Raw genomic sequence first — 24,218 nt, 5'->3', positions numbered from 1 at the left:
TACATCTGTCACTCGACCAGAATGCACGTGCTGCCAGCCGGCGCCCTACGCACCTGCATTCCTCACAACACCAAAAAGCAATTATTGATGAGAGCAGATTTCAGCCGAACTTTCCAGATTCAGTAAAAAAAAAAACAGCCTCCACGGACTTTGGGCCAAATTGAGGAATAGCTCAGTTCACTGAAAAACTAGCTCTTGGCGTATATTAAAACCATCCGATAAGAAAGTCAAACATAAGAAAAGTGGAACGATAAGGTTTAACATTGTTGAAAAGGAATGAAGGCATGATTATGAAACCGAATGAAAAATATAAAGGGCTGGTTATTTTGGACAAAGCAACGTACGTTGATGAGGTAAACAATAGAGGCAGGACGAGAACAGCTATATATATATATATATATATATATATATATATATATATATATATATATATATATATGATGCATAGTGGATATAGTGGATGATATCTTGAACTCTGTGACCAGTATGTGCGGCTCCTCTTCAACCGACGCCACGTTCAGCCAGTACAGTCCACTTAAGTGGTGCGGTGGCCCGCAGAGACCGGGCCCTGGACTCCCGGCTATAGCCGTGTATGCACTGATCCATGAAAGGAAAAGGCGCTGCACTATGAACACTTATTGCCTAGAACGCGTCTCGATTGATTTCTTATGATTTCAGATAAACCAGACAGTCAATGATCCCGCCGTGACCGCCACAGCAGAGAGCGATGAAAACAGCCATCACACATCCTCCCGCTTTATTGTTGGCAAGCATCGTGCGACAGACGTGGCTCGCTCAACAACAAGCTCATGCATGAACATTACACACACCTCAGTACACTCCATGAATATGCTGGAACAAACGCACAATTGACGTCCACTACAGGTATTGCCGACCCACTCATCAGGAATTATGGTGCTGCGAAAACAGAGGACCACTAGGCTACAGTCGACTCCTGTACCTCGGAATCGGTACATGATATGACAGCTAGAAATCAATAGGAGACGCGGGGCGGAGACGCTTGAACAGCGGTCTCCGTCGCACAGGGACGTCCCAATGTTTGCAAGCTTCAAAGCCCTGTGACGCTTCATGGCTACAAGGAGGCCGATGTCATAGTGAATCGATATAAACATAAATGAAACATGCTGATGCAGACGATGACGGAATTCAGGGTGAATGCTTCAGATCCATCAAGTTTCCCAGTTTGTGCTCAATGAATTCACAGACTGTCCGAAGAGGTCTGTTTGATGTATGTAGAAAAAGCTATACTTCCATGACGCACCGACCGCTGTGTAGTCGTTGGATGAAGTCATTCATGTTATAATATAGAGCACGTTATATACTCGTCTGAAACGTTAAAAAAAACAACGCCCACAAAAACATTGTGTCTTGGAAGATATGGCTTCCGTTTCTGACTCTTGCCATCCGTGTGTGCAAACGATGTTTGTGAACGCACGTCATTAAACAGATCGTGTATTTATTTGTTCCGGGCACGTCAGAGCGCATGCTCCGCGCATACGTTCAGTGTTCAATTATTTTGCGTTGTGAACACCGCTATGAGACCTCAGAGGCGATTTAGCTCCAGCCAAATACCATATCGCTGGCTGTCAAAATTCGATTTCGGCAGAAACAATTTAGCGCTGCTAAAATAGGATGTGGCGTTTAGTCACGAACCAAGAACTTGTTATTTGTATGTGGCTCTTAAATTCTATGAAAAGAGGGAGAAAAATACACCTCGCGCATCTTTAATATTAACTATATCTGACTAGACTGTACAGGTCGTATGGATGTCGTGATTGCCTTTGTGATGACGCAAATTGGGTGGCGTAATACGACGTGCCGAATAAGTCACACGCCCTTATCATCAAATACAACCTATAGATGAAATGGTTTCATGAATGAAATAAATAAGGCATTTAATGTAACACGCTTTCGATGACACCACTTTGTGGCAATCCGTTGCATTTCTGGACTTTGCAACCGACTGCAAATGTCAAACCAACGTTCTCTCATAGACAAATCTGCTAATGATAGATTAATTGACAACAAACATTATGTGGTTGTGCAAATTCTTGCGTAATACTGTGGCACTCGTGACTAGTGCTCCATCCCGTATAGTGCCAAATGGGCATTGTGTATGCAGCACGTTGCAAGCACATCTCAGTGTCTGTGCACACAAACGATCGCAGTGTAATGAAGAGCCGGCTAAAACAGGAAAAGATGCAGTGGGCAGCAGCCGCAGTTAACTTATATGTGCGTAGGGTCACACGGTATCAAAACGAAACTCGGCCACCGTGCCGCATCTCTGCGTCCCTGCCGACGGCTGGAGCGCCCCACCAGTGCCGCATGAATCCTAAGGCCATGACTCCGCGCCCGTACCCGGCGCAGCTGCCTGAGCAGGTCTAACACACGACACACATCACAAACAGGCGACAGGACATGCACCGGCTGCTGCTGACCGGGGACGGAGCTGGCAGGCCCCGGCCTCAGCGGGCTACTCCCGCCACGGCGCCGCGCACTTCAAGCGTCCCCTGTGCCGTTTCGCGCCGCCGCTGCCGTCGCCGTGGCAGCGCGCCTGCGGCACCGTTTGCCGCAGGCTGACGTCGGGCGTCACTGCCAATGTCTCCGACTTTTTGCGGCGTGCCGGACCGTGGAGCGCCACCGTCCGCGCGTCAGGGTCTGTTCGGGTGCTGAGTGCCGCGTGTGGCGGCGTCTCCACCTCCCACCTGTCTCCTCGGTGCCGCTGTCGCTCTCTGGAGCGGCGGCGGAGTCCGGCTGACCTGACCTCAGTCACCAGAGGCGGCCGGGGCCCGGCTGACTTGACCCCGGTCACCAGGGGCACGGCTGACCTGACACTGGTCACCAGGAGCTGGGCTGACCCGACTCCGGTCACCAGTTGCAGGCCAGCTCTCAGCGAGGTCTGGCCAGCTGGCGTCAGTAGGGGTGCGCCGGTGGCGCCGCCTCCACCTCGCCCAGCCAGGACTCGGGGCTGGGCGGGAACTCGGGATAGCCGGCAGTGCTGGAGGCGCTGCTAAGCTCGCCGGCCATGTGTGGCGGCGGCAGAGGGCCCGGCCGACCTGTCAATAGGGCTACCGTCAGACCCCTGACCGGCCACCGTCAGAACGCCGACCGGCCACCGTCAGACCCCCGACCGGCTACCGGCAGACCTCCGACCAGCAACCGTTAGCCAAAACCGATTTTGAAATCGCTTATCTCAGTTCTCGACATATCACGTAGGCCACGGTGGTTCATGCATCTCTGGTCCCAAGGGCTCATAGCAGCCGCGCGCCCTCCCCCATCTCGTCCTCCGTGTCCCCGCGCCGGCACCGCTGGCCACGCACCGAGGTGCGGCGGGAACTGGACGCCGCCGTCGCCGTACGACGGGAAGACGGCGGCCGGCATGGGCAGCCGGTGACCGGGGCCCGGAGAGCCGTTCCCGGGCAGGTTGTACGGCGGCGTGCTGGGACCTGGGGAAACGCCAACGCTCGTGTCAGCCCAGAGTGGGGGAGGGGAAGGGGCGACGTGAGACGTGTTGACTGTGGTCACGACGTGGTGCCGTTCGCGATCGTGGCTGGTGCTGACATTCACTCGGCGTGCAGAAGCAATCTGGACGAGAGGAAGCTGAAAGCCGTTTGATCTTGTCTCACGAAGTAGAACATTGGGGATTTTCGGAGCTTTGTCATGTTGCACTGTAGCTGCTCTACATTGATCCTATGTTGATCAGCCGCATTAGACAAATACATACCACTGCTGATGGCGGCTCCGACCAACACTTATTAACTGCGGTATACTCCATCGATGCATGAAGTTTCAAGATCACAAACGTCTTCCACCCTGGTGAAAACCAAGCCTTATGCAGATCAGCGGCGGGATCGAGCCCAGCCCTCCGACCACGAGCCGGCGGCTGAACCACTCGGCAACCGCCCGCCGCCGCGTGCCACTCACCGTGCAGGAAATGGTGCGGGTGTGGCACGTGCGGACTGACCACCTGGCCCGGCTCCATGTCGCACGAGCTGGGCGTGTGCGGGTAGTCGATCGTCAGCTCGTCTGTAGACGGTGGTCACGTGACGAGTCAGCCGACACGGCGGAGCTGCTGCCAGAGCAGCGCGCGCGGCAGCCGGACATCCCGGCAAGGAAGCCGTGCAATGAGCCACGTGCGAGGACGTTAGGTCGGAACTTTCCGCGTCTATGCGCGCGGTGCACGCGACTTCACGAAAATAACAGTAAACAGAAAAAAACAAACGCAAAAAACGCAAGATCCTCTGGTTTGTCGGCTAGCCTAGGGCGCCATATAGTTAAGTAGCTCCCGCTGCTGAAAACGTTTTCAAAGACAAGCTCGTGCAGCAGGCCTATCGACAGAGGCGGAGATGCACGTTCTACCCTGCCAGCTATACAGCCGCCTCCGATCCCCCTCCGGCGGGCCGATAGGCGGAGAGGCGTGAGGAGCTCGCTTGTCGCCCCACCGCCATCGTGCCTTACAAATGGACCAATTTACCAACGGCATCGCTCAAATGTTATACTCTGCTTTATTGGTCCACCGGGTGAAGGGGTTGGCCGAGCAAATCAATTCCACGCGCAGGAAGGCGGCAGCGGTAAAAGCTGCAAATCCCGCGGGACCTCTAATGGAGGGTGACTCAGTCGCTTGCAGGGAGAACCCCCAGTCACTCGTGTATCATTTGACTTAAGCGGGCCGTGACTTCCCTGCGGGGTCAATTGATTGATTGGATGGCCTACGTGGCATGAGGGTTTGCCGGTGCTACGTGCCCCGGTTAGACGTAGTTCTTGCTTTACGGACGTCTCCTGCTTTGTTTTGTATTATCTGTCGACTACGTTATTGTCAGCATGCATTTCCATGACATGGGTATCTATTGCTCTTATGCTTCTCACACCGCTTTCTTCTCGCGTTTATTGGCCTACGTTTCTATCCCACATGGTCCAAACAAAGGTGTTGGAGCTATATTCAGACTAGGGTGCCAACTATGATAAGCAGCCTAACTCGTGACTAGAATCCTACTTTAAATGTGATTTCCATCACCAAGTTTTGAATTTTCTGTGAGTGTTGGTGATTTTTGTTTCGTTGATTTGAACTTCCGTATTATCTTTCTGTTCAAGAGATTAAAATTCTGCCTGCTCTACACTACGAACCCTTCACCTAACATACTGAGGCCCCATGTTTTTTTTCCGCGCTACTGCCTCCACATATGCTCAGTAGCACACCCATTTCCTCTCGCGCATCGTCTCCTCTCCGCACCACCTGCCGCTCTGTTCGCGAGCGCGACCCCGTCTCCGTCGCTCCGCTCCCCTCCGCGGCACCAATGGCCTGGAAGCCCCGCTCCGATCCCGACCGGCTGTGCTGACGTCCCCGGCGACCGGGGCGACGGGCCGCCACGCGGGCGACGACGGCCGGCATGTGTGTCCGCTGGCGGCGCCGCTCGCTCCGCCGACCGGGCCCACGCCAGGGGCACCGGCATTGATCCCTCCCACCGCCCCAGCCCGCCACCCCGGCTGAGCCGCGAATTTATGATGCATCGCCACCATGTCATCCCAGCTCCCCCGGCTCCACCCATTCTGCGTTGCAGTCAATTTGTTAATAGTTTTCCTAATCCCGCGAGATAAAGAGGAAAGCGGCTGGAAAAATGGCCAAAGCCGGCGGGAAGGGAGGGAGGCTCAGGCGGCACTTAACGAGCCCTCGGTGCAGCGCCAGAAAAACGCTCCAGGGTAATCTAACCGAAAGCTAATGCCGCTATATATGGCTGCATTGCGTAGGGATATTAATTTAAGTGGCAGCCAACTAACAAGCACAGGTATAGCTGGGCGAATGATTTAGAGGACGGTATTTAACTGAACATTATAATTATTTTATCCAAGATGTTTGATTATGTGCGCAAATTTTCATAAATAAAACATTTATGTTAGTCAGAGACAAACAGATAAACACACATTTGTACAAACATGTATGCATGCACGCATAAAGACAGACCGAGATGCAGACAGACAGACAGACAAACAAACAGACAGACAGACAGACAAACAAACAGACAGACAGACAGACAGACAGACGGACAGGCGGACAGACAGAAATATTGAATTATCAAAACAAAACATGATACTTGAATGGACTGATGGCCCATTCCACCTGGGAGCATGGTGTAAGACAATGCTTCGGGAGGTTTGTAAGGCACCGGGCGAGAAACAGCACGCCGTCTCTCACCCGGTTGCATGCTTCGGAAGTACCTGTTTGCCCGACTACGTCGGTTCATCCGTCGCTCGTCAGAAGACAAGCGGGGGGACGGACGGGCAGACAATCAGACAATCAGACCATCAGACATCAGACAATCAGACAATTAGTCCGTCCGCTCAGGATGGCCACCGCGGCAGCTCACCGTCGTTGTTGTTGTAGACGGTGTCGTCGTCCGACTCGGACGTCTTCTCGCCCGCGCGTCGTTTGTCGCCCGGCTTCATGTTTCGGAAGTACTGGCCCCAGCGTGACCGGCCGGCATCCTTCTTCAGCCGCTTCTCCTTGGCTCGCCTGGCCAACAGGGACGCGGGCGAGGGTAACATGGGGCGGCTTTGGGGCCTGTCGTGTTCGGGTACTCATCGCTCTTATCTCTTCAGAGAGGCGAACGCTGAGCGAATCGAAAATCGCGTAATTGTCCTAGACCTATAACCATGAGGATCAAGGACAGCGACGATGCGAATGGTATACGAAACGCATTAAATATAATGGTAGGTACATGACATAAGCCAATGGATTCACCCAGTGGAGAATGTCTTTAATGGGATGCTCCACCTTTGGGACATATTACAAAAACGTGCTCTAGTGAAACCTCAGCACCAGTTAAGCCTAAATGATAGCACTGGGCAGTGCCAGTGTAGCGCCATCGAGACATAATAAGGATACAAAGTTCAATTATTTTCGAGCCGAAAGTACGCTGTCAACGCTTTGTAACAGCACTAAACTTCTACCCCGTGGTCGCGACAGCCGTAGTCATGACGACGGTAGAATCAGCTGGAGGGGTGGTTACTGTCAGGTGTTACTGAATGACGTCAGGAGAAACGAACGGTTGCGATTGGCACAGCGGACGTCGAGGGCCAGTTGCCAAGAAGCGCATTGGTCGAAGTTTCAACCAGTGCGTCACTACAGGCTATGTGCTACTCCGTTTCCATAAGCCAAAGTGTGCTTCGAAAAGAGCCACTGCAGTTTGATAGAGAAATCAAAGCCATCGTATAACGTTTCGTTGAACTTGCAGGATAAAAGCTTCATGCTCGCATACCTTTTTGTCTAAGAGAGTTTCAAACTTTCGTAACATAGATTATACAAACATTTGACAAAGAAGTGTGTTGCAAACATAACAGAACGTATTCGTTGGAAAAATCAACGCAACTTAAATGTATAACTTCCATAGTGATGATCAGAGAGTCCCATGAGATTTCTCCCGCAGGATCGGCAACTTCAAAATCAAAATTCTGAACTATTCAGAAGGATTCAGAGAAAACTGGTATCACTGATCAGATTGCACGCGTCTGATCTAACAATAAGTGAAAAGTACAAAAAGGTAACATGCTTCCTTTAACCTAATTCAATTGTCTCAAAAGCTAGAAAAAGCTGGTTCACAGGGCAGTTTTTTTCCAGAATTGACAACCGCAGGGAGTTTGTCATTCCGTTCTGCAGGTATGGCTCTTAAAAAGAGGCAATGCCGGAGCTCGGCGAGCAAGACGCACATGATCTGGCACAATTATAAAGATGAAGGTATTTTCAGACCATCAGACATTTTTTTTTAAATGGCTGTCTCCAATATACCAGCCCACAACGGAATTGCGAACCATACAACCAGAGGATTTTCTCAATTAATCAGTGGGTTTTCTACCGGTACATCTGGCCAAACGAGAGACCGCTCATTCAGCAGAGGACGGCGTTGCCATGGAGACGGATTCAGAGGGCCGGGCTGAAAGGCCGGAAGCCAGAAAACACGCCGCGGATTGATGAAAACGCAGCCGTAGGGAAGCTCCACGACCGGGCAGTGCGATTAGGCGGGCGTCGTTGCAAAAACATCGAGAGAAAATGGAAAACGCCGCCGACAAGCAGAACATCATGCTCGTAATGGTCGCCGAACGAGCGATCCATGTAAATGTACGGCAGGACCTTGCTAGACCTATTCGCTGAGTTCACCATGCGCCGATTGTTAGCTGCTGCCTGACAGCAGAGCCAACCAGTGCCATGCAGCTCTCTTACGTAGCTTAAGGGCCTGAAGGCATGCTTTCCGTTTGCCGCACCAAGCTGACCAAGGTTATGACGGCTTCTCCCGTTGGGGGAGGCGGAGGAGGGAATGGGAGGGGGGGGGGGGGCAGTATGCCGCAGCACTTCCAGGCTATCACATGGGCAGGGTTGCAAGCACACACGGAGTTGCGCCGTCACCAGACCATCGCGCCGTCATCAGACCACCGCGCCGTCATCAGACCACCGCGCCGTCATCAGACCACCGCGCCGTCATCAGACCACCGCGCCGTCATCAGACCATCGCGCCGTCATCAGACCACCGCGCCGTCATCAGACCATCGCGTCGTCATCAGACCATCGCGCCGTCATCAGACCATCGCGTCGTCATCAGACCATCGTGCCGTCATCAGACCATCGCGCCGTCATCAGACCATCGTGCCGTCATCAGACCATCGCGCCGTCATCAGACCATCGTGCCGTCATCAGACCATCGCGCCGTCATCAGACCATCGCGCCGTCATCAGACCATCGCGCCGTCATCAGACCATCGCGCCGTCATCAGAACATCGCGCCGTCATCAGACCATCGCGCCGTCATCAGACCATCGCGCCGTCATCAGACCATCGCGCCGTCATCAGACCACGCCCGCCCAATCCAGCCGGAAGCGCTGCCTGCGCTGGCCAGTCCCACGGCACACTGACCTGTTCTGGAACCAGACCTGGACGACCCGCATGTCCAGGCCCGTTTCCTGGCTGAGTTGTTCGCGAACGTGCCGGGCCGGCTTGCTGCTGTTGTTGTAGGCCACCTTCAGCGTCTCCAGCTGCTTGGCCGTGATGGTGGTGCGCGGCCGTTTGTTGGTCGAGTCGGTCTCTGTGGACACAGCGAGGTGTCAGGTGTGGCCAGCGGTCCTCGCCGCCGACCAGGTGGGGTGCCACGACAGGCGCGCGGCGGCCCAGACAGACGGGCCGCTGAAGACGGCATGAAGACTGTTCAGAAGCTGGAGAACAGCAGCCCACAGGCTACCGCTGACGGCTGCGGGACTGGTGTTCCGGTAGCTAAAGACATCGGGCATGGCCGCTCCGCGTGCTGCAGCTGATCTGAGCACGCGTATTATCTGCTCCGTGCCCGGTGCCTCTCCGTCCCATGCCCTCCCCGCGGTGAGCTGGGCGGCTCGCGGCGTGCCTGCCTGGTCTTCGCGGGAGCGGTTCGGAGAACCCCTCAGGTCCGGTCTGCAGTAGGGTCCCCTCTCCTGACCCGCGGCGCCACCCACCTGTGTCGCCGCGCTGCTTGGCCTGCTGGTAGTCGTCCTTGCAGACGAGCTTGCCGTCCTCGGTGAGGTAGAACTCATCGCCGGTGTTCAGCTGGCCGCTGCACAGGACGCACACGAAGCAGCTCAGGTGGTACACGTTGTCCTGGGCCCGACGAACCACCTGGTCGGGTGGGATGCCGGCGTCGCAGCCCGAGCACTTAGCCCCGTACCGCCTGCGGGCAGCCAGAGGTCAGGCCAGGCCAGGCCAGCTGACCCCGCATGTCGGAACGAAAGGCAGACGGTGGGTGTGAGCACCATGTGGCGAGCTGAGAGCACGCGTGTTGTCGGTGCCCATTGAGAGGAGTCACTTAGGCAAGCGGGCGACGATGATACGACCGTTCACCGTCGGGAACGCGAACTGCTCTAGGAATGTGGCGAGAGTTGAACAGTGCGGTTGCCTCCAACAGACTTAAGTAAAGTTATCTGTCAGCAGAAGATGCAAAATTACGCATCAGCAGATGATGTCACATCACGCATAAGCAGATGATGCAAAATTATGCATTGTCAGAATATGTAAAATTACGCATTGGCAGAAGATGTTAGCTACGCATTAGCAGAAGATGTAAAATTGGCAGTTAGCATATATGGCAAATCACAGGACAGCGCCACATTTCGTCGTAATTCGAATGAGTGGAGAAAACGATGATCGGCAATGCATTTCAGTATCTCGTGCGCACACTCAGTGCAAACTAACGTAGCGTCGTCTTCAGCTGCATGCGCACAGAGGCATGGCAACATTCTACATACAGTTCTGCTTTCGAGTCAGTCATCCCTCCAGAACCGCCTTAAATTATCCTTCTAATGAAGCGCGTACATGGCTAGAGAATACGACATGGCAGGCGTGACACCCTTAACAGCGCTTTAAATGTAGCGCGTACATGGCTAGAGAATACGACATGGCAAGCGTGGCAGCCTTAACAGCGCTTTTAATGTAGCGCATACATGGGTAGAGAATACGGCATAGCAGACGTGACAGCCTGAACAGCGCTTTGATTGAAACGATTTTAAACCGCATTATATTGCTCATTAAAAGAAGCCCGTTTTAACGTTATCGAGGGGCCATCTATTCTGAATGCTCTCCACCCCGGGCTGCATATCCGGTGCGCCTTGAACGCCTTCTCTCATTAACCACATGGTGTTTTGGGATACACTTACCCCAGAAGTTCAGGTGTGTACATAGTTACATGATTCACTGCGGCGTATCCCAACTTCGCATGCAGAATGCGTTGGTTCTGGGCATATTTTTGCATCCTGCGCATCTTCACTTATGCTCATATAAGTTGCTAACCAAGCTGTCGCACTGCCAAAACCGCACAGCAGTATCCACGAATGCGGCAAAAGTCGTCTGAGGAGGAAGTATGCAGGCGGATGCGGGCTTTGCTCCCCCGATTCAAACGTTTTTTCTATGCTTTCCTTCGGGCGCTGTGATAATTCTGTGAAACCCCGGTCCCTAAATGACGTAACTTAGAAGGATTCCTTTCCTTTGGACGCTGCGATAATTATGTGTAACTCTGGTCCCAAAATGACGTAACTTAGAAGGGTTCTGAATGATGTAACGGACCGCCGCGTCGCAGCGGCAGAAAACGAGCTTATGTACACCTCTGCCAAGCTATATCCGTGTGAAAGTACCGAACAGCAAAGGCACGCTATCGACTGAAACTGACACGCGCAGCTCCAATGCACTTCTTTCGTTACATGCATGGTACTACTAATATTACGAGATTGGGCCTATCGCAAAAGCCGTGCAGGCCGATGAGCAAGGATAAAATGATATAGCTTTTTGGTAGGTATGAATCTTTCAACTTGCCAAGCCAAACAGATGTAGCGTATTCTTCCTTATCTGTCATAGCACGCGGTACACCACTCAAGGCCAATTGGATTTTAAATGACGTTTGCTTGCGGACCATTTAAAGGCGAATCCAGTTGAGCTTTAACAACTATCAAAACAGCTTAGAAAGACGAGGTCGTTTAAAGGTTGTCACCGAAAAGCGCACATGGCAGGCGTAGCATCCCGCGCGACAAGCGCATCCCTTCAGAGGTTTGCGTCTGACCGTAAGGCCCAGCCGGCCATTGCAGGCTGTTTATTGATCGTCTTTGACACTTCACTAAGATATGCGCGTGGTTTGCATCCAATGGCCGTAAAGCAGCTTGGGTCATCTATGCAGCGAATAAAAAATGATTGTGTGACCGAAAAAATGACAATGACCGCTGGCGCTTTCACATCTTATACACGTATCATCCCTTTGCCGAAGGCTCTTGTGATCGCTTAAACTTTTCTTAATCTTATGAAATATTTTGCGATTGAATAGTCTGTGGCATATTCACCCACGTTAAGTTCCTGACCCTGTGTAAAGTGTGTTTGAATCTTCTATATCATTACAGGAGAACCACAGATATGCAAATGCAGTTTTGCCGTCGAATTTGTGCAAAGTTTATGCAAGAGGGAGCAGAATACAAGCAAGCAAGCAAGCAGGAGGCGAGAAGAACAGATCAGTTGAGATTGCATACTTGATTTGAAGCTGGTATAAACTCAGAAATTTGGCTGACTGACTAGGTTAACGGAAACTACAGTGTTGCTATCAAATTAACCTTTCTAACTAGCTCAGACAGCAGTTTGTATTTGAAAACTCTGTGGCGTACTTTCTACCAATAAAACGTGCTCTTGCCCTACTGGTCAGTTCTAAAATGCACTGTCACCCACTGGGTTTAAATAGGGTTGTTGACAAAATCAGTAGGAATGCTAGTTTTGTTATGATAAACTAGGGTATCAGATCATTCTATATTTTGGTTACCTTGGTGGAATGGGGGTTCTAGTTTTCATACCGGTATCTGAGTGTCACTCATTCAAGTCAAATCGTCAATGTGACCTGTTCTCCAGAAACCTTGTTTGTGGAATATGTAGCCCAGCGATGTTCTATGGTTTGTTTGTGCATTGCTTGGAAATGAAAGCACAGTATTGTATTGTTCTAAAGTTTGTTTTCTAAGTTGATGTCTTCATTAAGAGTTCGAGGGACAATTTAATAAATAATTTCCTTTGATTGATTTTTGGTCCGCTCAATCCATGTGAGCCGGCAAATTTGATAACCCGGTACGATCCCAATCCGTGTTTTGGTGGAAATTTTCAATCCGATTTAATCCGGCACGCGGATGGGTAAAGAATCCGTAGATTGATTCAACCCGTGAAGTGCTCTGTGACCACCAAACTGGGTGGCTTTAAAAGACGCATCATGCCTGCGATGCCCACATCGGACGTCGTTGTGATTATGAATGAGACAGCATAGGACGCACCTACCCGATTCGACCAGCACGCAAATGGTGCAGGGAGACAAAGCACGGGCACAAGAGCACGGTACTTATGATAAATTATGGACAGGATGGACACCAAGACATAAAGCCATAACGTATTATGACAAAGCATGCACCATAATGGGCAGAATGGACAGTTCATCCCTCACGGCACATGTCGTTGTGTGGTGTTGCCTGCATTACGGGTGAAACCACATTGCATTGGCTTGGTGGGTTGTTACATTTGAAGCCCAAGAAAACTTGTCTTCAACTCCGGCATATTTTCTGATGGCCATGCTACTCCGAGTCTGCGTTGGTCCATGCCGACTCAAACGGCTGCGATACTCAACGTCATTACACCTACGCTGCTTGTTTAGAGATCACATTTCCTTACGTGTGCGAAATTCGCGAGAAGCCGGATTTCTATTCGGCTCAAATTGCGTCACAAACAGCTCTCCGGAGACCAACACGACAGATGACTTCCAAACTTACTCCAAGCATTCGTTGGCTTTCATCAAATGTAAATTGTCGTCAAATGCGCAATTCGCTTAAAAGCAGCGTTAATTTCGGGTATTTCGGACCCAAGCTGCCTTTGCTAATGCACGGACTAAAAAACAACGACACTAACTTGCGAGCTAAAGCTGCCAGTTCCCCAACTGTAGAAATTTAGCTGTCAAAACTGTCAAGGCAAATGTCGCTGGAATTCCGCGTGAAGCGTCTTCGTCAGTGACAGGCTACGTAGGTTAGTGTCTCAAGGAGTATCACGTCACCAAAACCTTCAACATGTCAATTCATATGGAGCTATCGTTGATTTTTCACGTGGTTATCGCAAAACTATGGATCGTTGTGAGGAATCTGCCATGTTGCTAGGCCTTTTTTGACGTTCACGTCTGGGCCGAAGCACAATGGAACGACGTCCGCAAACTTGCAATGCAGCTCGTAAAGCAGCTGGGCTTAGAAAAGAAGAAAGAAACTGAGAGAATATGTAAGGAGCGAACTAATAAATGTCGGAACATACGCACTGCACACAGAACCATCAAATCGCTCGCCGCCCGTGGCGGTAGCAGCCGCAAGACCAGGAGCAGCAGTCTCCGATCCCGAGGAAGGCGAAAGGATCAGCTCTAAAACGCCTCAGGGCGCGCATCGTCAGCCGCGGGGCTGGTTTCGAGCATCAGCTGGACTGATGTTCTGAAGTGGGGTCAGGGACATATCTTCACAGGTTTTACTCCGCCGTACGCGGAGTAAAACATGTAAATGAGCGTGTAAAACGCAGGAAACGCCGCACGCGTCTCTGTGTTTTATGTTTTGATGTGAAGCGTTGCCGAGAGTCGCCATTGTGCCTGAACACTTGAGTACCATGCACAATATCAACGACTTTCGCTTGAGAGTTTGTGGCAACCACGCTTCGCACAAAACCGAATGTAATTACACTCATTCTGAAGGCCATTCGCTTCACTTTTAAACAACGTACCGTTCAATTACTCACCACTTCCAAGTCTTGATATCATTTTCCTAAGGTTAGCGTTGATACTTTTCAACAACCTTATGGTTACGGCCGCAAGTTCGACATATTTCGTGATCATTTCCTGCACGCTGACAGGGGTGCTTTAGCATGCGCATTGCAGGCGTTTAATTGTGTTTGGGTAGTACGAGGTTGAGTAGGCATTGAAATGCGTGCTGGTCACGAAAATAGCGCTTACCGCAGGCATTCAGCAAGGCTATGATGTCATCACATTGACATGGATATAGAACCTATCTCTGGAAGCTCATAGCTTAAGGACAGCATTCAACGCCCTTGTAAACACGGGTGACATGCTTGTTTGATTTGCTCTAAATGGAGCTTCAAGCAAGAAACGTGTGCTCAGACCCGTTGCAGAGCACTCACTCGGTGGGGATGGGCCGCTACCGACCTGAAAAGGTCCTCCATGCGCGAAGACCTGGCCGGAGCGAGCCGGCACTGAACTGAAGAAGTTCTCCTTGCGCGAGGACCTGGCAAGAGCGAGCCAGTACTAACCTGAAGAAGTTCTCCTTGCGCGAGGACCTGGCCAAAGCGAGCCGGTACTGACCTGAAGAAGTCCTCTTTGCGCGAGGACCAGGCCGGAGCGAGCCGGTACTGACCTGAAGAAGTCCTCCTTGCAGAAGACCTGGCCGGAGCGGACGAAGCACTTGTCGGCCAGCTTTGCGCCGCAGTCGGCACACACGAGGCAGGCGCTGTGCCAGCAGCGGTCCAGCACTTTCAGGATGTACCGGTCCACGATCGGTTTCTCGCAGCCGCCGCACTTGGGGATCGTCGCTGCAACGGAGAGGCGGGCCGTGGACGTGAGCTGCCGTCTGGCGGTGCTGCCGTCGGCTTATTCAGAGGGACGCTCAGGCGCGGTGCTGCCCTGGGCGGGTGTGGAGGAACGCCCAGGCGGTGCTGTCCTGCGTGGGCGTGCAGGGACGCTCAGGCGGGATGGGCAAGAGTGCTGTCCTGGGTGGGTGTGGAGGGGCGCTGAATCGGGATGGGCAGGGTTGCTGTCCTGGGTGGATGTGGAGGGGCGCTCAGTTGGGATGGGCAGGGGTGCTGTCCTGGGTGGGTGTGGAGGGGCGCTCAGGCGGGCTATGCGGGGCGGTGTCGCTGTCCCGAGTGTGTTTGAATGGACATCCAGGAGGTTGGGCAAGGGCGGGGTTTGCGTAGCTATCGGATGAGGTTCTGTTTACGGACAACACGGAATTAACGGGACATGCTGCGCTCACTCAGCAGAAGACCACGGAGTTCTGGCGAAATGCTCTGCTCACTGAGCAGAATTCAACGGGGCTTGCGGAATATATGGCGCAATAGATATAGGTTATGCATTTTCACCATCCGCCAAGCTCCCGCATGTTAACGTCACTACGCATGCCCCGCAGTTCACCAGCCACTAGCACTGGCACACGAGAATAGAACAAGTCAAGCATTGCTAATGGCCATCACGATCAGCTGTGCCTCAGAAAACAGCTTATCGGCAAAACGGCTGCGTCTCATTCGTTCAACCAAGCGCCATCTACGTCATCTCAGATATTAAGATGCTGGTCCTTCAATGGCTGGCGTTTCTGAGTGAATCCATCCCTTCAATCCTTGGTCAATGTTTGTACCTTCTTTCCATTTATATCTAGTGTACGTAATGATACATCCTCACAAGTGGAGATGGGTGACCGTATCATTGACATGCTTTAAATGGGTGTCTGATGGATACCATGGTCCGTTTATCTCATAGCGGATCAGAATAACACACAGACGGTAGATATTTACATTCGTCCTTGGATTTTAATGCCTCAAAATGCCCCGTTAAGAGATACCAGTGAAACCATGTGAAACGTCCGCGAAAGGCGTGGTCTTAGTCCATCACACTCACGGACCATTTCGTCGCGCCTTTTCAGCACACCTCCCTGAGTGGCGACACTTTCCTGCGATATAGTCTGACGTTTAAATTAATCAACTCCAACGCGCTTCAGGTACGCGTTCGGGCAGGCCGGCAGCCCCGTCCGGTCAGCTGACTCGACCCGACCCCGACGTCGGCTCACCTTTGATAACGTCGGGCACCCCGCAGCCGAGGTCAAAGGGCAGTCCGGCTGGTCGGGCCGGCGCCGGCGGCGAGCTGCCCTTGAGCGGGGAGGTGACCACGGCTCCCGGGCCGCCCGTCATCACGGTCATCACGGGATCGCCTCGCCGCTGTCGAGCCGCGTCTGGCCGCGCGCCGCAGGCGAACGCCACTGGCGCCGTCCCCGCACCCCTGCCGCTGCCCTTCCCCCCGCCCCCCGCCGCCGGCCCAGCCGGCCCCCGTTTTTCTATGGGGTCCAGGTGGCCGTAAGGGCGAGATTTGATGGCAGCGCGGCCGGACAATGAGCGGTAATGATAGCGTTGAACCGCGGCACGTGCCCGGCACGTCACCTGTCTGTGGGATCGGGGCGCTGTGGGAAAGCTTTGGCGGCTCGACCCGCGCCACAAAGAGCTCCGCCTACGCCTGGACCTCTATCTCCGCCTCTGGACAAGCCTGAGTTTCACGACCGCCAGCTGGCGGCGTTTGAGGGGCAAGGAGGCGCGGCGTAAAAGTTGACGACTGTGATGAGGCCACGTTTGATACGTGGGTGGGACGGAGAGTGCCGACAACGGCTGGACCCACCAGCAATGTTTTTCTTTTTCCATGTTCTAAAACGCTGCGAACATTGTAAATCCAGTGAGTCCATAATATGCCCAAACATGCGCAAACAATTTGAATATGGTCACATTCGAGCTTTTTTGTTCAACTGATCCCGCCCATTTAGAATGGAGAGCCTGCAGATAGGCAACGTTTTGCAATGAGGGTGCTGAGATCAATATTCACCCTATTAAATGGATTGATAGACTAGGTTCGTATTTTGCAGCACAACAGGCTCGACATGCACGTTTATGGAAGAACGTGTTGGGTCACGCACCCACTAAAGTAATATAACATGAGGTTATCGTACCACGTCCACAACTCAATTGAGCAGGACGGGTTCAAAACGGCGACAGCACTGCATTTTGTCCCGACGCAGGTATTTTGGCTTCTGTTGAGTGACGCCATGCAGCAAACCACAAAAGCATGCAAATCAGCATGCTATTATTACGCACATCATGGATGATTTAGCAATGATGCGGTAGGGGCAGGAGGCCCAGACACAGTTGGTAGTGTTTGCTCACGACCGTGTGCCGTGTCATGGATTGGAGTCGGCTGCTGGCCTGGGGTCCGTCATCCTCCGATACATGCGGCGCAGCTAATTGCCACGCAAAATTACCAGATAGGTTGCTGTACCATAAAGCAATTTAGGAAGGCTATAAAAATGACATGTTCAGTGCAAGAGATGAGCATATTTGCTACACTCTGACAACAACAAAACAGCGCTCACAATAGAAACCCTATTTTTGTAGTTTTCCCCTCTGTACGGTTCAAAATATAAAACCACACGTGCACGAAAATTCAGCTCTCAAAATGCTCGCGATTAAGCTACAACAGGAGCCCAGCTGTAAAAGCCCCACGTGACTGCGCTTTTACAAACAAAACGCAGACTGCACAACCACTATAAACCAAAGTCAAATTGTGATTGGCATGTAATGAGAGCTCGAGTGGTGATACGCATGCAAACACGTCAACCCATGATGCTGTTTATCCTTCATTCATTAGCGAAGCTGCACCTGTCCGCAGCGTGAAAAAGCCGCCTCTGTCTGGCGGCGCTGGAGCCTTGCGTGACAATGGCCCGCAATTTAGCGCCGCCGCAGTCGAAACGGCCGATCCGGCCATGAATGTTTCATGTGCGTTTAAAAATTCACTCTCTGATGTAATGTCCATTGTACTGTAAATGAAATATATTGCCGGCTATTACGGGGCTTTGTGGCGATTATCGTGGCGGCTTTGTCGGCGGGGCCGGTGCGACGGCCGGCGGCATCAGGCCGCCGCACGGTCAGCGGCCGACTGACGCCGGTCAGCCGCGCACGGCCGGTATTGCTGCCGTTGGGGCTATCGACTGGTCACGATGGACCGTTGCACGCGGTCAGGGGGCCGACGGGCGCCGCCCCCTCGGCTGAGCTGGGGCGCCGCCAGCGGCGCGGTGCGCGCTGCGGTGGGGCTGCGGCCGCCTCCCCGCCTCTCTGTTCAACTGTCGCGCTGACGTGGCTGTCGGCGTCTCGCGATGCCAGTGGAAGAAGGCAGGTCAAATCCGTGGGGATGTCCTGGCTTGTGGTGGGTTTCTTTAAATGTCGTCCATTTCTCCCGCAAATTATTTAGCCAAATTACTTTTGGAGGACGCGCTCTTAGATGCTTGGATGTCTAGCAGATAGTCATAAAAATGCATGACTTCAGGCGACTAAATGTCTGGTCCATAAACCCGGTCGGGCGTACACCGACATTTGCTTGTCTTTTGAATCATGTAATATCGTGATCCCCCCCCCCAAAAAAAAATCAGCAGGTTAACTGCTGTTCTTAAGGATGGCCTTTGATGTTGTGTGATATAATCAGCAAAGTAAACATAGCTGCGGTGGTGCAGTAGCATGGTTCTGACACGACATCCGATGGTATGCATAAATCAACACAATAAAAAGAGGTCACAGCGACCGTGGAGAGGCACAGGCAACGCCCGTCTCGCCATGGACGACTGTGTCATGTGTTTTGAGGTTGACCGGCCGCTGATTGGCTGTTGCAGCCCTGACGTAGTGCGTGACAGCTGCCTAGCGCGCCAGGCGCTAGCTCAAAACAGGCGTCCAAGTTCGAGCCACACACTCGAAAGTTCATTGCGGTTTTTGCAAATAGAGGCACACATTCTGAATTGTCATTTTCAGCCTTTTCACGTGCCCATCGCCACTTCGCACAGTACCTTTCTCGGCATGACATTGTTCCCGCATCGTCGCAAAATCCTCACGCCACCGCGACGTCAGAGCAAGGATCTATCTACTTCTCCTCTGCTGAACCGAATCCACGACAGAGTTGACGCAGCCGTCGGAGCCGACGGACCCGTCGGAGCCGTCGGAGACGTCGGACCGAAGGAGCCGCCGGAGCCGACGGGCGCGTCGGACCCGTCGGGGCCGTCGGAGCCGTCTCGTCGGCTGCTCTCACGGCCGGCTGCTCCGGCGACGAGCCGCGTTGTGACGCTGATTGGCCGCGCGTCAGATAGAGGCACGCACGGCGTCACTCGGCGCAACAGCGCGCCCGGGCGGCGGGGGACCCCCGAGCCGGGCGGACTGTCGCCGGCCGCCGGCCGACGCCTGGTCTGACGCGCGCTGACAGGCGGACACTGAGGCGGAGCAGGGCTCAGGGCCGCACCGGCTCCGCACAGGCAGCTGACGCTCTTCGCTCGGCAGCGCTGGGAGGCCTGTGAGACTGCTGCCATGCTTTTATTAGTTTGGTGGATGTCTGAGCTGTATTCATTTGCAAGGTGTGCACCCTTCCAGTGGAGTAAGAACACCCGGCAAGAATGCATATTAATGCCAACACCCACCTCAACCTTGAAAAAGTCTGCACGAAAGTCTGCACATGTTCGTGGGCGTGTAGCTCAGAAATAAGAAGGCTTTAGGCCTTAAAAAGAGCAGGGATGCAGGCTGCGGCAAATGATCTTTAATATGTCTATTTCAGCTCAAAAACCCATGAAATGGGAAACAGTTCTTTAAAGAGAATGTTCCACGTTTGAAAATATTGAAGCAAATATCAAACATGATTAAATTGGCTCACTTATTACTCTTTGTATCCTTTTAAGTAGAAAAGACTGCTCAAAATTACCCAACACTACTCAATTTATCTGTTTTGTAAATACGCCGCTTAATACATTATTGTTTGATAACATCATCGTGCCTCGCAGAGCATTGAATGATATCCAATTGACAGTTGTTATATTTGGAAATCGTGCTCAAGAACGCCAGACGTGAACCTCTCGGAGATTATATTTTTATTGGCTTTGGTCGCCGCATGGCTTATGGACAGACATGGTTTGAATAACGTTATTAAATATCATGGATGCCTGGCTAACCTTGATATAGTTTTCCCGGAAAAGTTTCCACATGTACGCTGGTGTGTAGCACGGAAAGCAGGGCGATTTAGGTCTTAAGAAAGGCAGGGCTGTGAACTGCACCAATTGATCTTCAAGATGGTAATTTCGGTGCAAACCCCCATACAAACATGGAGCACTCTCTCTAAGCCCTAGTCTTCACCCACCCCGCCGGCGGTACATCCGCGGCTCTTTCACATCACCGGCCCGGGAAGAAACACTCTGTTCAGCTCTACTCCCAGAGCGCCGCACCGCGCCGCCTGCCACTGCGCCCGTCTTCCAGGCCGTCCGTCGCGCTGTCCGCCGCTGTGCCGATGCAGGCGGGCCGTCGCCGCCCGGAGTACAGCTGGTGGCGGCGCCGGCGGCGACAGACCGACGCTGTTTACCACCACCGCTTCGCCTCCCCCGGGAACAGATGGCCGCCGGCGCCTAATGGACGAGTCGACTTTGTGCCGCGCGCTCGACTTTGTGCCGGCGAGGCCCAGGCCGTTTGGAGCGCGACCGCGCGGCGCGGCGCGCGCCCCCGGGCGCTCGTTACCCCCAGTCGTTAGAGCGCGCGCGCGGGCCGCACGCGCGCCGGTCGCGACGAGGCGCGGTGAGTCACGCGTCGGTTCCGGCGCGACGGCACCTGTTGGCGATCAGCCTGAAGCCGGACGGGACACGGGCCGGGAAGGGCGGCGGGAGGTTCAGACGGCGCCGCGGCCGCACCTGCCGCGGTGGTTCGGCGCCGCTGTCCCTGCTGCGAAGGCAGGCCTGCCGATCGCCAGCCGATCCCCCGTCGCGAGGGGAGGGGGGCGGGGCGTATCGGTGACGCGGCTGTCAGCGTGCTGACGGCCCGTTTTGTCCCCCTAATCGTCCGAATCCTCCAGTGGTCCCCCGTCGCCTTCCCCGGGTCGGCGTCAGATTCTAGATAATGTCCCCGGGCCGGCGATGAATTAAAGATGGCGCCGCCGGCCGGGCTGAGCTGATCCGGTCCATGATCGATGGCCCCGGGTCCGAGAGCTAGCCTGTCGCGGCTGCAGGGCAAGTACACCTCGGTCGCATGATGGATGGGCCGGCGGTGAAAATGCTCTTCACCGCTGGAGTCTGCGCGCCGTCCATCACATGGAAACGTTCTTTGGATCAATGGCTAGGTCTGCCATAAAAGTAGAGGGCAAAGTGTCGAGATAGGTTTTAAGGGGAATGTTTCACATTTGAAGATGATGAAGCAAACATCAGACGTGATGAAACAAGCTCACTTACTACTATTGATATGCTTTCAAGTGGAAAAGACTGCTCTAGGCACTGCAATTTCTCTGTCTAGTAAATATGCTCCTTGATGCGTCATTGTTTGAATACGACACCATACCTTCCATAACATTGATTGAGAGCCAATTGACGGTCGTTATATCTGGAAACCGTGCTCACGAACGCCAAAATATGAACGTCTCGGCCCGCACGCCTTTCTCGGCCTTGATCACCTGATGGCTTATAAAATAACAGGATTTGAATGGCATTATTATGATGTCATAAATGCCAAGGCGACGTTGAAATGCCCTCCCCGAATACTCTCTTCCACTTTCGCGGGCGCATAGCTCGGAAACTAGAGCGGCTTAGGTCTCAGGAAGGGCAGGACTGTGAACAGCACCGAAAGGTCTTCAACATGGCTCTTTCAGTTCAAAACCTGATATCAATGTGGAACACTTCCTTGAAACGTGCATGGAGGCTGGTTGTCAGGTTTTGGAGGCACTTGTATCATTGTCCGATCAAACGCAATTCAGCAGACGTCTCGTGTTTGCGTGGAGTTTTACAGAAGGACAGGCATATTTTACCTCACGATCAGCTAAGCCAGAGACAAATTTGTGTCTTTTATGTACCCCAAACGTTTTGAGTAATCTGACTTCTAAATTTGACTAAATTGACTAAATTATGTATTATTTAATTGTATTATTAAATTATTATTTTATTTGTTAATTATTATTCATTTTATTCATTAATTACTATTATTAATTTCATTACATTCTGACTAAATTTGACTCCTGGGATTCGCGTCACGCTAAGCAGTGGCTGTTGCGCGAGTCCTGACCGCCTACCATCCGATTGTGAGATTCCAGGTCAACGGCAAGATTGGCGGCAAAAGCTTAGCATGCCGCAATATCTGGCACGGTTCGTCCTGCCGCCTGACATCAACTGAATTTAATCGCAGCCGCAGGTCATCACATCATCACAGCTATGGACAAAAAGCCAGTGCTTGGGGCGATTCGAACTCACCCCGCCACGGGTGGCTGAGCCGGAAGACAGTTGCCTAAGCAGCTGAACTATCGGGACGGACCATTAATGTCATGATTTGTCCACAGTTGTCTTGCAGCTGGGCTCTAAAGATTATAGTTTCCTCAGACTTTGCTGCCAGCCTTTAAACCGTCAGAAAATCGCACTAGTATATCATAAGTTGTGGCAACATTCGACAGTGTGACCGATGTTGGAGAAGTCTGTCAAGTCAAATGACCATCCTAGCTCTACGCAGGGATTTATTTGAAAATCACGCAAAAGTTCTTACTGTAGGTAATTTGAATTTTTCCTGGACAAGCCCCCAAAATACCGTTTAGTTCTTCCGAAATGTTAATGTTTTTTTCAGACTCGTTCTTTGTGTATGGAACTTGGCAACTTACTGTTCAAGAGAGTCTTTGTCCAAAAATAGATATCGTGTGATGCGTCAGGGCTTTGCGTTTTTTCTTCAACCGTCGTCTCAAAATATTGCTGGAGTAATACCTTCCACGCCTTCAGTTGGAGCGTGGACCCATTATCCCAACTCTTGGTTCAGCATTTGTGACCTTGGAACTTCGGATATGGAACTGCAAAATCTGGGGGCGAATCCAGCTTTGGGGTAGTTTTGGACGAAAGTATACGCTCACTCTATCCGCAGATTTAACAGAACCAAGCACGCAATATCGACCGCTCTTTCTGTTGGAACGACGAAGCCTGGTGAAATGATTGGTTACCACTGCTGGTTTATCTCTTTGGGCAAGCTGAGCAAGTAAGTCATTCACAACACTTGATACACTTTTCGTTAGGATTTGGTATCATATATCATGCATATATGGTTTTGCCTGTTGCCAAGCGACCCATCAGAGCCTAATATGCTCTTCCAAATGGCCTCGGTTCTTAACAGACATGTCCTCTGCGACTGGGAGCAGTCAACAGCAACGCCGCGGGCAACTGCCACTCAAAACTGAACATCCAGCAGCACGCAAACACCACCCCCAACAAAGCCCGCCAGCCTCCGCGGGGGACGGCGCATCCCCTCCCCTTCGGACCGCCACGCGGCGTCAGATGCGATTGACTCGCGCCGCCGCCGGGCGCGCAGCACCTGCCCGCTCGGCCGTCTGCCAATCACCGACCGGCGCGCCCTTTCGCTCCCCACGCCGCGCGCCGTCCCGCGGCCGCAGCCGAGCGGAAACCGCGGCGGTCGACGCCTGATTAATGCCACCGCCGCCGCGCCGAGTGGACAGCGCCGCGGCCGGATAATCCTTCTGATGGATGGATCGCACTGGCGGCTCCCCGCGCGCCCGCCGTCGCCGGTGCGCGACAACGCGCGCTGCGACAGGGGCCGCGCTGTTAATCTCGGCGGGGCGCAGTCAACAGGCGACGTGGCTACGCGGCCCGCGGGGGCGCACCCGCCGAAATCGGCGCACTTGCGACGGGCCGCTCCCAGAGGGCGGTCGCGGCACTGGCAGCGCGCGACGGCCAACATTTCAGGCGTGCCCGCCCCAGGCGTGTTGCCTGATGCGCGTGCGGACATGGAGAGCTGTGATGGACAGTGATGGACGGTTTCATCGGCGCAGATGGCTCGGTAGCAGATAGCAGCGCGACATCTGGTGCCAGATTGTGGCGAATGCATTAATAATTCATCGTGTT

At 52.9% G+C, this 24,218-nt stretch overlaps 1 protein-coding gene across 1 annotated transcript in view; it reads right to left on the bottom strand.

The window, feature by feature from the left end:
• Positions 1 to 740: 740 nt before the first annotated feature.
• LOC119103792 (LIM/homeobox protein Lhx3) overlaps positions 741 to 24,218 on the bottom strand; it is a 55,715-nt gene continuing 32,237 nt past the window's right edge. The window contains exons 2-8 of the mRNA XM_037227445.1: positions 14,931 to 15,105; positions 9,489 to 9,700; positions 8,920 to 9,088; positions 6,384 to 6,529; positions 3,946 to 4,047; positions 3,342 to 3,467; positions 741 to 3,077 (exon numbers count right to left, since the gene is read on the bottom strand). Coding sequence (XP_037083340.1) covers positions 2,935 to 3,077; positions 3,342 to 3,467; positions 3,946 to 4,047; positions 6,384 to 6,529; positions 8,920 to 9,088; positions 9,489 to 9,700; positions 14,931 to 15,105 — 1,073 coding nt within the window. The 3' untranslated portion in view covers positions 741 to 2,934. The remainder of the gene's footprint in view (positions 3,078 to 3,341; positions 3,468 to 3,945; positions 4,048 to 6,383; positions 6,530 to 8,919; positions 9,089 to 9,488; positions 9,701 to 14,930; positions 15,106 to 24,218) is intronic.

The sequence above is a fragment of the Pollicipes pollicipes genome, unplaced genomic scaffold, assembly GCF_011947565.3.
Source record: "Pollicipes pollicipes isolate AB1234 unplaced genomic scaffold, Ppol_2.1 Scaffold_5724;HRSCAF=6776_pilon_pilon_pilon, whole genome shotgun sequence".
NCBI classification, from domain to species: Eukaryota; Metazoa; Arthropoda; class Thecostraca; order Pollicipedomorpha; family Pollicipedidae; genus Pollicipes; species Pollicipes pollicipes.
This window is presented reverse-complemented; position numbering and strand designations above follow the sequence as displayed.